Here is a 13,247-nt window from a genome sequence, read left to right on the forward strand (position 1 = left end):
GGTTATAGTTGTGTTTTCAATGCGTGTACCCCTAACTGTGTGGCAATCATAGCCCTCACAGACTACGTATACAATATTTAATCTCCACTGAAAACATATATAGTGAACTGGCGTTGATTTCATCTCTGACTATAAACCCTGTTGTTTAAGACATACCATCTATGCTAACATTTCAGTAGGCTGATTTTTGTAGAGTTTACATGTAATTCTTAGGAAAATGTATGATTTGCAAAATATGTTGATAAAATGTATTGTGTCCATAGTAAGTACTTAACAAAAGTTTGGAGAAAAAAAACACAATTCACGAGTACATATTTGAAATGTCACATTTCTCCTTATCTAATCATCTTTATCAACTGATGGAGAGAAATACATACCTATTCAGATTTTTCCTTCGCTACATTTCTACAACAAACTTGAAAACATAGTCCTAACAGTTTCTTTAAAACATAGATTATAAAGCCAACGGTAAGTAATAAAACTAACATAACATCTAAAAGAAAATACTGGAACGTATTGATCCGAGTTGAAAAGAAGCAGGCCGAAGATGTTGACCACCATGTTTGATAACATGTTCAATCCAGAAAGCTGTCGTCTCTGAGGGCGTCATTGGTGAATCTCTGTGAATTGCAGATAGTCTCATAGCATTCTCTTTGTAGCTAAAATATGAAAAAGTCAATTGTAAATTTACATAATATGTTCTTTCCATTATTGTATATCCCTCCAATTGCAACAGTCATAACAACAGAGCTAATTGTCATTAGCCTATGTAATGTAGCTTAGATAAACCAAACCAGGTCACTCAATCCCTTTTACTATGGAAAATATTGATTACATTGAAATTTACTGACCAAAATTTCTAAACTAACATTTTGTGTTCAAAACATTAATGTTATAATTAAGCCTACATATATACTTTTCATAGACGTGTGTATATAATTTATTGAAAACTTTAAAAAGGGAATAAAATATATATTTACCTCTTGTCCTGTATTATAGTTGTAACTGCATTATAAATCTTGTCCTGAATTAGTGTTTTGACATCTACTGTATTCATTAATAAAAGCCTTATAGCTAAAATGATGTAGGCTTGGTGTTTCACTCGTGGGACATTATGTTTTTGACACAGAGCTAGACATATTGCAACTCTAGACTAACAATAACTGAGACACAACAAACACATTAGGATCCCTTGTCCATGGCAATCACATTGAACAGTGATAAACATTGCTATTCTTTCACAGTGCAGTAAAAACAAGCTTCTAATGAAAACATTACACATGGACTTGATGATTTTAATGGCTTTAATTGTTATTTTCTAACTGGTAATCAAAATATAAACTTGACTACTTCTACATCCCCACTGTGCATGACACATATGTAATTCTTTATTGTGCATTAGAAGTTGTCTGAGGGTGTGTAATAAATGTAGGCTTACATGAGAGAAACACCAAACCTACATCATTTTAGCTGTAAATGTCATCTTACATGAGTGAAACACCAAACCTACATCATTTTAGCTGTAAATGTCAGCTTACATGAGTGAAACACCAAGCCTATATCATTTTAGCTGTAAATGTCATGTCACATGAGTGAAACACCAAGCCTACACCATTTTAGCTGTAAGTCTTCCAATGTTATACTGCTTTAATTAATTAAATTGTGAACACCCTTTCTTTATTAAGATTAATCTTTCAATGTTATATTACTCTAATTTGTAAATTGAATGGCTACTATTGAAAACCCCAAAAATAAATTACTAATACAAAATGTATACATTTTCTGCCTTCATTATTATACGTTATTAGATATATGTAATGAGGCAAATAGCGAAAAGATGTGTTCATGTGCAATGACTGGAGATATGGCTTGTCCATTGTAAATATATCTCTTTTAGTAATGCATAAGGAACTAATAAACCAGTCCGTATATATAGCTGTTAAATCCGACGTTTCGAATAAATATTCTTTTTCAAAGGAAAAATTGGCGAGACAGAGAAATGCCAGGTGACAACCCGAACATTTCTAAATATAATGGAACAAAACCGCGCGTGATATAAATAAACGGTTGTACGTGGGATAAGTTCTTAAATTCGCACGCACCTAATAGAACCCAATAGAATACGCCTGAAATTTAAAAAATACCCAATAATCATGATAATTAGATTGGGAAAGACGAGAATAATCTATTAATTCCAAGGGGTTCCAGCGTTCCAAGACGGAAAATGATTTCTTCTTCCTTCAACCTCAAAGCTTTCTCATCACCAGAAACCTTACAAATTCCTGAAATGGACATATCTGATACATTATGATCGTTTGTAATAAAATGCATAGATACGGGATAGTTACGATTCCTTTGTCTGGTCAAACGGAGATGTTCCACGAAACGATCACCAAGACGACGTACAGTTGAACCTATATATAGAAAACCACAGTTTTGACATGTAATGCAATACACTACATTAGTACTAATACAAGTAAATCTACTTGTAACAGGCACACTGTTCTTAGGACCAAAAACATGATTAGTATTAATAATGAAACGACATGTACCACATCGAGTACGATCGCACGGAAAAGAACCAGCATTAACTTCCAATTCACGTTGTTCTGTATGTACCACCATATCTCTAAGACTGGTATCACGACGCCAAGCTGTTAATGGTACTGCAGGAAACAATGAATTGGTAACCCTATTAGAACGTAAGATATTAAAATGCTTGTATATAATGTCTTTAACTTTAGTTGAAAAGGGATGGTATGTAAGAGCTAGTATGGGACGATCGTTGTTACTCCTCTGATCATGTGATTTGATACAAGCTTCCCTAGACAAAGATGATACTTTATGTAAAGCCGCGTTGGTAACAGACATAGGATAACCACGTTGATGGAAGTACGTGCAAAATTCAGCAGACCTTTTTCTGAAATCCAAATCACTACTACAAATACGACGTAAACGAAGTAATTGTGAATAGGGAATGGAATCTTTACACTTATTAGGATGTGATGAACCATACTGCAAATATGAATGTGAATCAGTAGGTTTAGTATAAATAGATGTAGCTATATCATCACCATCAATCCTAAGGGAGATGTCAAGGAAATTGATTGTTAGTTCTGAAATATCATAAGTATACTGAATAGCAGGATTAAAATTACATATGTAGTTAATAAACTGCATAAGGTCCTCAAGTTTGAGTGATGCTGCACCAACGCCGTCATCAATAAATCGTTTATATAGATCAGGTAAGATCCCTTGATATGAGCTGAAAATAAGGTGTTCTTGATAAGACATAAATAAACAAGCATAACTAGGTCCAAGACAACTTCCCATAGCAACGCCGCGTTTCTGCACAAAATACCTGTCATTAAAGGTAAAATAATTACAGGTGAGAACAAGTTCAGCCAATCTAAGAAGTACGTGGGTAGGAGGGTCAAGTACAGGTCTTAAATTAAGATAGTGTTCGATTGCAACTAACCCTTCATTATGTGGTATGGAAGTATATAATGACTTAACGTCCATAGAAAAAAGGTATCGTGGCTTACCTTGTTGGAATTGGAAGCCATTAAATACTTTAAGAACATGGTTCGTATCTTTAATGTAGGTAGGCTGAGATGCCACAATAGGTCGTAAAAGGGCATCTAAATAACGCGCGATGTGTTCCGTAGGGCAGTTACAAGCTGAGACGATGGGCCTACCAGGAATATTAACCTTATGTATCTTGGGTAGTAAATAAAACACGGCTGTCCTTGGTCGACGGACTATAAGGTTGCGTGCTTCCGTTGGTAATTCGCCAGCGGATATAAAAGCGTTAACAGTATTCATAATTTCGCGTTGCACGTCTTCTGTAATATCACAATCCAATTCCTGGTAAAAATCCGTGTTTAAAAGTTGTCTCTCTGCCTCAGCCACATACAGATCTTTATACCATACAACTACTGCTCCGCCTTTATCTGCAGGCTTAATAACAATATCATCGCGCTTTCTAAGGGATGAAATAGCATCGCGTTCTTCCTTAGTGATGTTACTGAAAGGGAACTTGTTATTAAATTTAATAGTATAAACCTCACGCCTGCAAACATTGATGTAATGGTCAAGAGTACTATTGCGACCAGCTTGAGGTGTCCAATGTGACTTAACAGGGAGGGCGCCAAACAATCGTTGGTTATTGGTATTATTAACATGAGCTTCACCCTGGGTATCATTATCATCATTAGCAAAGTACTCTTTCAAGCGAAGACGACGGAAAAAAGTTTCGACATCACGTTTAACATAGAACTCGTTGATATGAGATTTAATAGGGATGTATGTAAGCCCCCTACTAAGAACATTCCGTTCTGAATCTGATATATTAAGGTCTTCTGGGATGGTGACGACAAGCCGTTTAGATGTGTTTTGAAGGGGCTGTCGGTCACTATGAGGTTGATAAAACTCACCTCGATCTTCATGATGTCTCTTTTAGTAGTTACTCCCATGGCATTTAACTGAAATTACCTGTGCATGTATTCACACCCTGGTATATTTTGAAACATGCAGAAAACCCTATAGAAACATCTCAACTAAATTTCAGGCACCACCTGCTCCCCTCGTTCTGTTTATTTGTTGTTAATTTACTAAACAAACATTTCTGATGACCCAGTTTGCATATCACTTATCTGACCACTTTGCCTGAAACATTCCCCAACTAGATAGACATTAGAAGCAAAATTATTTTACCAAAAATATTTGCAATCGGCCTATTTTGTATTTAAAATATTTCCTTACACACACCTGTAGACAGACACATACTAGTCATACCAATACAAACCCATGCACAAACTCACACTCATACATCACTTTATACATAACCATTCAAAATTCACATATATATCAGGCCATTCATCCAAAACAATAGTCCATATTCAGTACAGCACTTTATCAATATTAAAGTTGGAAATGTGTCAACACAGTTTGAAATCCAATTACCGGTCCCGTCATACTTGGGTACCCACTATTTCACAACACTCACTCCTGTTGACAGTATGGACTGTACATTATGTTCCACTGTTCCACAATATTGCAGGTGAAGTTCCCTTTTCATTCAAATTCCCTCATAAATGTTTCACAATGTATGTGTAATGAAATATTAACACAAGAAATTTATTCATATTTCTCATTCATTTATTGATTTTCTTATTCACATATTTACAAAGGCCGCCCACACACAGCCTAACAGACAAGTACTTTACCATACTCAAATACCACTGTAAAACTCAATCTGATTAAAATCCGATGTAGATGTCGGCTAATTGTTCATTGTTATTTTACATCGGTATTTTTGCTTGCATTGACCTTCGTATTACATGTTTATGTTTTGGTCCTGATAGCTGCCTCCTCTACCAGGACCAAAACATAAACATGTAATACAAGGTCAATTCAAGCAAAAATGCCGATGTAAAATAACATTGAACGATTAGCCGACATCTACATCGGATTTTAACCAGATTGTGCAACACCTAGACACACACAGATGGACACACAAAACGATCATTACTTTAATTTCATAGTTTTATTCAAGAAAACTGACAAATAGAAACTATAATACATGTTAGAGCTGTATACTGTCCTGCCACAATTTGTGGCATATTAGTATTATAAACATTACAGGTAATTTTGATTACACTGTACATGTAATGTCTTGCCTGTACAGCACCATGTAAATATCCAATAATTACTCTATACACAATTTTTGTATGTACAACATGTACGCTGAAAGTCTGGTCACTTCAATTGGATTTCTTTTTTCACTTCACTGTGGTTTCCATCCACAGAAATAATTTTGGTGGTCAACAAATTATTTCCTTTCAGAGGAATAAACACAATAATCCACATATGGAGATGGTCTGAATGTAAATTCAGATCTTTTAGGAAAGGTTATTTGGGATATAATATGTTCCCATGATTCAAGGGAACTCAGTCTTTGTACTTCACTCCATAAATATACAATGTTTTTTTTAAGCAACAACAGGAATCAGGCACAGGTGGATCATGATTGCTTATCTCTTTCTTGTCTTACTCTGAGATTTTCTGCTTTCTTTGCTTCTTCTTCTGCTGCTGCAGCTGCTTCAGCTTCTGCTTTTTCTTGGAAATCAGCTACCCTATTAAGAAACTGTGGAATCGAGAAAAAAAAGATGTGTTAAATCCCAGATGTTACCCAAATGTCAAGAATTTGGGTTAATGGTCTGAAGTCATGCATGCATTAGGGGTAATTGTCTGAAGTCAAGCATGTCTTGCGATTACAGAAAACACTGGCGAAGCCATGGTTGATACCTGGTGAGGCTTTGGCAAGCTATTAGTATTTCTATGAAGTCAAATTTATGAACATAGGCTGAATGTTTTCACAGCTGAGGTTTCATCATGAATGTTGCTAATGTGTATTAATCAGGTGAAAATAATTTCATAAAACTTAATCTAACCATTTTACTATAATATTACTGTCGACCATAGTTGGCATCAAAATATCATCTGTCATTTGCATAGTTGATGGTATAGTTGGAATTTCTTTGCCATTTTTGGTTCACTAATACTAAAGTATGTTGTAAAATCATTTACATATTATGCCGGAATACCAGGTTTAACCCGTGCCATTAGCTAATGATAGTTAAACATACTTCAATAGGAATAATACTTAATATTCAATTTAACTTTTGTTCCAAACACAACTTTAAAATTTTACCTGAAATTTTCGACTGTACACCTCAGTCTTTGTCAACAGATTGACCACTATTCAGTACACGTGACTTTATGGACACGTGAGCCTTATAAGGGTAAAATTTTCAAGTTGTGTTTGGAACAAAAGTTAAATTGCATACTATGGTTTACCAACACAGATGAATTTCCATTTGAAGGTATAATACTTACAGTCGACTGTAAGTACCTTTTTAAAGTACGCAGCAAAAATAATCCCCAAAATACTATAAACTAAGCCTAATATTTCCCCTCTTCTGCAATCACTAATACATACTGACAGTATGATTGTTGATGTTTAAACTTAAGTTATATTCAGAGAAGTGATAAAAACAAACTAGGCATGTTTTAAAGCTTACCTCTGGCATCCTATTATTTTTCTTTTCAATAAAATCCTTAAATGCTTTGGCACCATGAAGGGGTGCCAGTTGTTCATCCATAGCAAAACTCTTCTTTTTTGACTCGGACATTTCTTTATCTTTCAGCTCTTTAGGATCTTGTAAAGGCTGGCAAATGTAAAAGAAAACACTCACATAAGTTTGTTATCAGCAACTCAGAAGTACAGGTCATTCAAAATGTCTATAATTTAAATTTGTTTCAATTATATTCTTTCTCATCACATCAAGTACAGCTAATTACAATCTTTTGCTAGTGACAATCAGTGTTCCCTCTAGGGCTTATTTTTGGCCCTACTTTCGCAAGGTCTCCATCTTCCCTCACAGTCAAATTTTGTGTTTTGCACAACTTTACACCTAAGTTTTAAGAATAAAACAGAAAATATATACAAATAAAGTATAACTAAAATTTTGTCAAAGAGTTTTATTTCTCTCTATTCAGCATCCAAGAGCAGGTAAAAAGTGTTAGCTTCACATTGTAAATAAACAAATTATATTGCTTCCGGACAACTCCCCGTGACTGCACAAACGCGGTTACCATGTCACTCTTTCCATTTTTCCCTTTCTCCTTTAAGTTGCTCAATCTCAAAAAACTTACAGGGAAAACTGGTCAAATTCTTCCATCCTATTTTTCCCAACTTGCAGTTTTTTTTGTGTACAAACAAATAACCTACTGGTAGAAAGCAAATACAGATCATCACCCCAGCTTGTCTATCAAAACTTACAAAATAGTAACTTAAATACAAATAATGGACAAATTTGTAGTGTTGAGCTTCAACTCACCTCATTAACAGGCCTCCTTTTCCAAGTTTTAGGATTTAAGTACCACGCCCCATAATTTTGTTTGATCCAACTTGGAGTATAACCATCACCACCAGCCTGCAGTAATAAAGTATATCATATTTGGTTCATATGTAATCTTGCTGTATAGCTAAATATAGTAACGCATTTATGTATTTTATTTTACTTTTACATTTATTCACATGACACGTGCATGTATTACAACTTACAAAGTATTACAACAGTTGTCCAGAGATGCCTCTCATTAAGAATATCGTTTTATCAAGAGCTGACACTTAAAAAAGGTCTTCTCCTTATCACACTATCAAACTGACATACATTGACACAAAACAACAGCAAGTGCCTCTGAAATAGGTTATTACATAGACATACCCTACTTTCATGTTGGGTCTATGGTTCATACAGTGTTCTAACCAGTTTGTTTATGTCTGTGAAAGTCATATCTTTGTTTACCATATGACTCATTTTCACAGACATTCGATAAAAGTATCCTGAGAATCTACATCAGAGGCACCCGCTCTTGTTTTTGTATCAATGTATGTATGTATGTATGTATGTATGTATGTATGTATGTATGTATGTATGTATGTATGTATGTTGGTTTGATATTGTCTGACAGTCATAAGGGGAAGACTTTTCAGCACCTTCAAAGCCAGTTTTGATCTCAGGCATATCTACATAACTACTGCAAGGGTTGTATTATAAACCTTGTTTTTTTTTAAAATGAAAATTCAATCTTACAGAAACAAATCTTTAGATTGTCAAAAGTTACATCAACATTAAGCAAAGTCAAAATCCAGATTCAAAACTTTGCTCCTACATGTAAATTAATTTTTTTTCTTATAGCTGGATTTGTTGTTGATGGTTTTCAATCATAGACAATCTTCCCTGCCATTGTCTATGTTTCAATACATAATATCCTTGCCTGAAAGCAGATTTACAGATTGAAATAAACCAGATTCTAGTTCTTACCCAATCCTGCTTGCCATCATTTCTTGTAGTTTGTGCTGACCCCTGTGGAGTGACTTGAGCCGACATTCGAAGTTCTGGAGGCACATTAGTTAATTCAACAACATGTATTGGCACTGACAAAGCTGGTTTCGTTTCATATCCACTGGCAAATAAACTATGGATTGTAGCCTCTTCCACATTGTTACTCTCACCACCTAAACTTTCTACCCAGTCACAGAATTCTTTTGTAACTTCTTTAATGTGTTCGTCTTGTGAAGGGGAATCACTTCTCTTTTTGCCATGTTTTTTATCATCTTTTTGAGTTTCTTCTTTCTTTGGTAACCACATATATGGATTTCTTGTCGCACCTTCATCAACTCTGCATAAATGAATATAAATGTGGTTTTGTAAGATGGCGTGAAGACATAATATAAAATACATCCTTAGAGGATATACAATGTTCTCCCAGGATGGATTGAAAGGATGATTGTTAATTTACATAATAATTTACATATCAATAATATAATTTGCATAATGTTGTACATACGATATGCATGTCTACAACATTGAAACATACTGACATGTTTATATTTAACACATACACACATGTATGGACATTGGAATCAACAAATTCTCTTCATGTGAAAGTATTAATATTGTTTATCATTCAAAGGGGTAGAATAATGTTGCAGCACAGCAAAAAAAACAGCCAAGCATGGCAGTCTGGGTGGCAAGGATAGTGTTAGCTTTCTCTCTAGTGGGGAACATTGATATACAATGGATTTAACACAGGAAACTTTTTTTTTAATGGGCCAGTAATATGACTAAAAATAATTTGATTTGTGTTGTAGGACACTAGTTAAACAAAAAACAAATACAGAGGTTAAGTACTTCATCAAACTCTCTTCATAAAGGGTAAGTTCTTCTTACGTACTATGTGCACTCATGAAAAATGCTTGTGTCACTGATGCAGGCTTTATTAAAAACAAGAACTGCATCAGTAATAGATGTCGCAGCACTATATAGCCTATTGCAAATTACACAATGTTTACTGTAAGGGTCCCAGTCACCCTGGGCAGTATGTGGGTATGATACATAGGTAGCTGATAGCTCCATGCTTTCAAGCTAGGTTATTTCAAACAGTATGCATTTTTTTCAATTGGATTAACACATCTCTGATACCAAGGTTATGAAGGTACATGAATTTAGAAATACAAGTTACAAGGTAGAGATAAATTGACTTACTCCTGTGACTGTTCTGATGACTGTGTGTCTTTCTCATTGGACGAATCTTGTGGTTGGTTTGGTTGGGAGACATCTTCTGGGAATGTGTCTTCTAATTCATCAAAGTCCTCGTCATCAGCTTCACTACCTAGATTCATTTCAGGATCTAAAAGGTCCACCACATCTTCAAAAACCTGCATGAACACATAACATTCAAAAATGATAAGTTACTAGTTCAAGGAATAACATTGTCCTGTTTCTGTAACCACTTTGTATAGAGGGTGTAAAAATCACAAGCATGCAACTCTTCCATTATCATGCCATGAGACATGTACAATTTGGTGTTTGACTAAACTGCACATGGGGCCTTAGGGCTTTGCATATCATATGCTGAACATACATATGACTCTGTTAATCAAGCCTTGGTTTACTAAGATAGGTGCAACTTAAAAAATCCATCGTTCTTCAATGTGGTAGATTACACAAGTGGGTGATAGCGGTTCCTCTGTTGTGTGATTCTAATCATCCCTATGATCAAGATAGTGTAAACATTGGAATTCATAAACAGTACACTGCAAGTTCATGGAACTCTGGCGATACAACCATCTGCAATGCCTCTCTACTGAGACTAAAATTACACCACTATTCATTCAATTTCAATAGCTTATCACTGTTGTATCGACATGATGCGACAATAGTTTTAGTTAGTGTATATCTTCTTAGTAAATTATGTAATGATACATTTTGTATAAAACATGATAACAATTGACAATATATTGTTTATATTGTCTTCCCAGCATCAATCTGGACAGTGAAATAAAGTCAATTTTGGAATGGTAAATTTGAAATGATTGCGATGCTTTGATCTAAATTGATATTTCTGTTCCAAATTGACTATATTTCACTCTCCAAAAATGTAGTATTGACTTACATCAGGTGGCATACATTCTTCAAGGTGAGGATACAAAGCTAGTGGATGCTGTGTTAGACCATATTCCATTTCATCTATATGATCTCTCCTCATTTCATGTAAAGGTAATGTCTTAGAATATACTACTTGATTTTTGGTAAACCTATGCCTGTTCACTGTTTGTTTGGGATTTTTATGCTCTGAGTCACCAGTCACATTAGGTTCTGGTCCTTTGCTTCCCTGTTTTGATGAAAAAAGAAATAAAATTAAGTTACTCTAAGAGGGCAAGATTATATATTCAATATATATATTCAAGAGTATATATTAAATTTTTATAACACATCGTTTTTCATATAGCCCTGCAGTGATTGGCTTAGATCGTATCATATGGTATGTACTATTGACCCATAGTGACCCTAATTTGCATATATGGGCACTAGTCACATTATATTTTTCCCTAGGGCGATACTCATGTACCATGGAAGTCTTATTGAGATTTGCTTTGACCATAGAAAGAATATTTGCCTGAGAATGTGATGTGTTATAAAACACTTATTGCCTGGCCTTATTTGGGCACTAGTAGACATCATATTACCCCTTGTGCTGTTATGTAGCAACTACTTCCCTTGGCTTTCAGGAAACAGTTGCTACATAAAAGCCTTCAGGGAAATAGACATCTACTAGTGTAGTGCCCTCATTGCCAGGCAGTAAGTGTAGTATAGTAAGGGATAGGGGAACCCCAAATTTTGGTGTGTCAAAATATACTGCTGTGAGTAAATGACACATCTAGTCAGCTTTAATAGAAGGTACACCGATGGCCTTTATGACATGAAATCTCACCTGGATAAAAATATCATCCTCAACTGGAGGAGGCAAACCATCTCTGAAATCATCTAAACCAGTTTTCAAAAATGTCCAATGTGATCCCAGGAGAGTGCCAGATACATCTGTTGGCTTCTTCGATTTCAAATACTTTATTTTGAGTCTTTCTTTGTACCTGAAATACATACAGCAATGCATTCATAAATGTATAATAAAATACTAATATAATGGTAAAATACTCTGCAGACTAAAACTAGCCACAGCGTACTGAATCAATGGTAAGACGTGTGTAAATGTCATGTTCATAATTGTAAATTGTATGATTAACTGTCTTTTAAAACTTTTCTTTCAATGCCAGTGTGGCTTGGATAATAGTAGTCTTACTGTTTATACAAAAGTTAGGATATTGTAAACTGTATCATCTGTTACTCATTCTTCGATTTATTGCAATTTGCCAAATCTGTATGACCATGGATGTACTATAGTATTAGGGGACACATCCATGGTATAAGGAATGTGTACTTCCAAGTCCTATGTTGAATTACATTAATGTGCTATTCGAGTGCACCTCCACAAAACAGCTTTTTAATTAAAGTTACGCAATTTTTTTTCTATATTTAAGGAAATTTCACAGTGCAATCGTATTTTCAACTGTATGACAAAGTGATAAAAACGAAACCATAAAAAAACATATATACATGTACATCATGCACACAACATTGCCTCCATTGTATTTGCAACGTTACTTCCTGTAAAGTAAGCTGATGGACAACAAAAACAACAACCTGACCCACTAGTACCCAAAGAAATCCCTTAACTTTATAAAAGAGTTTGAGGTTGAATATACAGAGTATACGCAATACGTGTGTAGTGTTAGTACAATCATGGAGCTAGTGCAGTAGAAGGACATGTACACCGAATTATCACAACAAAATAACCAATGTCTATCACGATCGCTAACTCTATATCACTCATGTTTTCATGGAATGTCGACATATTCGCCAAATTCACGAGATCAACATTTGGCAGTTATATCATTTGTTAGAAAAAAATTAAATAAATGGCTTACCATGGTTGGTTTCTTATTTTCTTATCTGTTTTTGTCTGTACGAGCAGGAGATCATACTTGTTCTGCGCCATTTTGATAGTTTACCTCGAACCTCTTTGCAAACTTGTGTTCTCTTCTATACGTCCGCCTAAATAAATTAGTACCCTGTTGAAATTTTTTTATTTTCAATGATATATACTTTCACTGTTGTTAAAGAAATTAATTCTAATGAAGATTTACCGATCCTAGAATTAAGTATTTATTTTGTTTGGTTTTAGTAAAACATACAGGTATAGCGGAATAATAATGTCTAGGGCTTCGTGTGATAAGGCTGTTGCCAAGGCTCAGCGTTTCTTCCCACATAAACATC

General features: G+C 34.8%; 1 protein-coding gene across 1 annotated transcript; it reads right to left on the minus strand.

The window, feature by feature from the left end:
- Window positions 1–5,433: 5,433 nt before the first annotated feature.
- On the minus strand, window positions 5,434–12,978 carry LOC144438916 (protein FAM47E-like). Its single transcript, XM_078128144.1, has 8 exons — window positions 12,899–12,978; window positions 11,848–12,004; window positions 11,029–11,247; window positions 10,119–10,291; window positions 8,895–9,252; window positions 7,905–8,000; window positions 7,086–7,232; window positions 5,434–6,148 (listed from the first exon to the last, which is right to left on the minus strand). Exons 1-8 carry the CDS (start codon window positions 12,967–12,969, stop codon window positions 6,026–6,028), a joined length of 1,344 nt encoding a protein of 447 aa, XP_077984270.1. The 5' UTR covers window positions 12,970–12,978; the 3' UTR covers window positions 5,434–6,025.
- Window positions 12,979–13,247: the final 269 nt, after the last annotated feature.

This window comes from Glandiceps talaboti, chromosome 8, assembly GCF_964340395.1.
Source record: "Glandiceps talaboti chromosome 8, keGlaTala1.1, whole genome shotgun sequence".
Taxonomy (NCBI): domain Eukaryota; kingdom Metazoa; phylum Hemichordata; class Enteropneusta; family Spengelidae; genus Glandiceps; species Glandiceps talaboti.

Excerpts from the sequence above, each read along its gene's own strand:
- LOC144438916 (XM_078128144.1), bottom strand. The coding sequence starts at position 12,969 with ATGGCGCAGAACAAGTATGATCTCCTGCTCGTACAGACAAAAACAGAT. Across the intron at positions 9,253-10,118 it reads TCATCAGAACAGTCACAGGA|AGTTGATGAAGGTGCGACAA; the intron begins GTAAGTCAATTT and ends TCATTTATGCAG. Across the intron at positions 7,233-7,904 it reads AAAGGAGGCCTGTTAATGAG|CCTTTACAAGATCCTAAAGA; the intron begins GTGAGTTGAAGC and ends TACATTTGCCAG.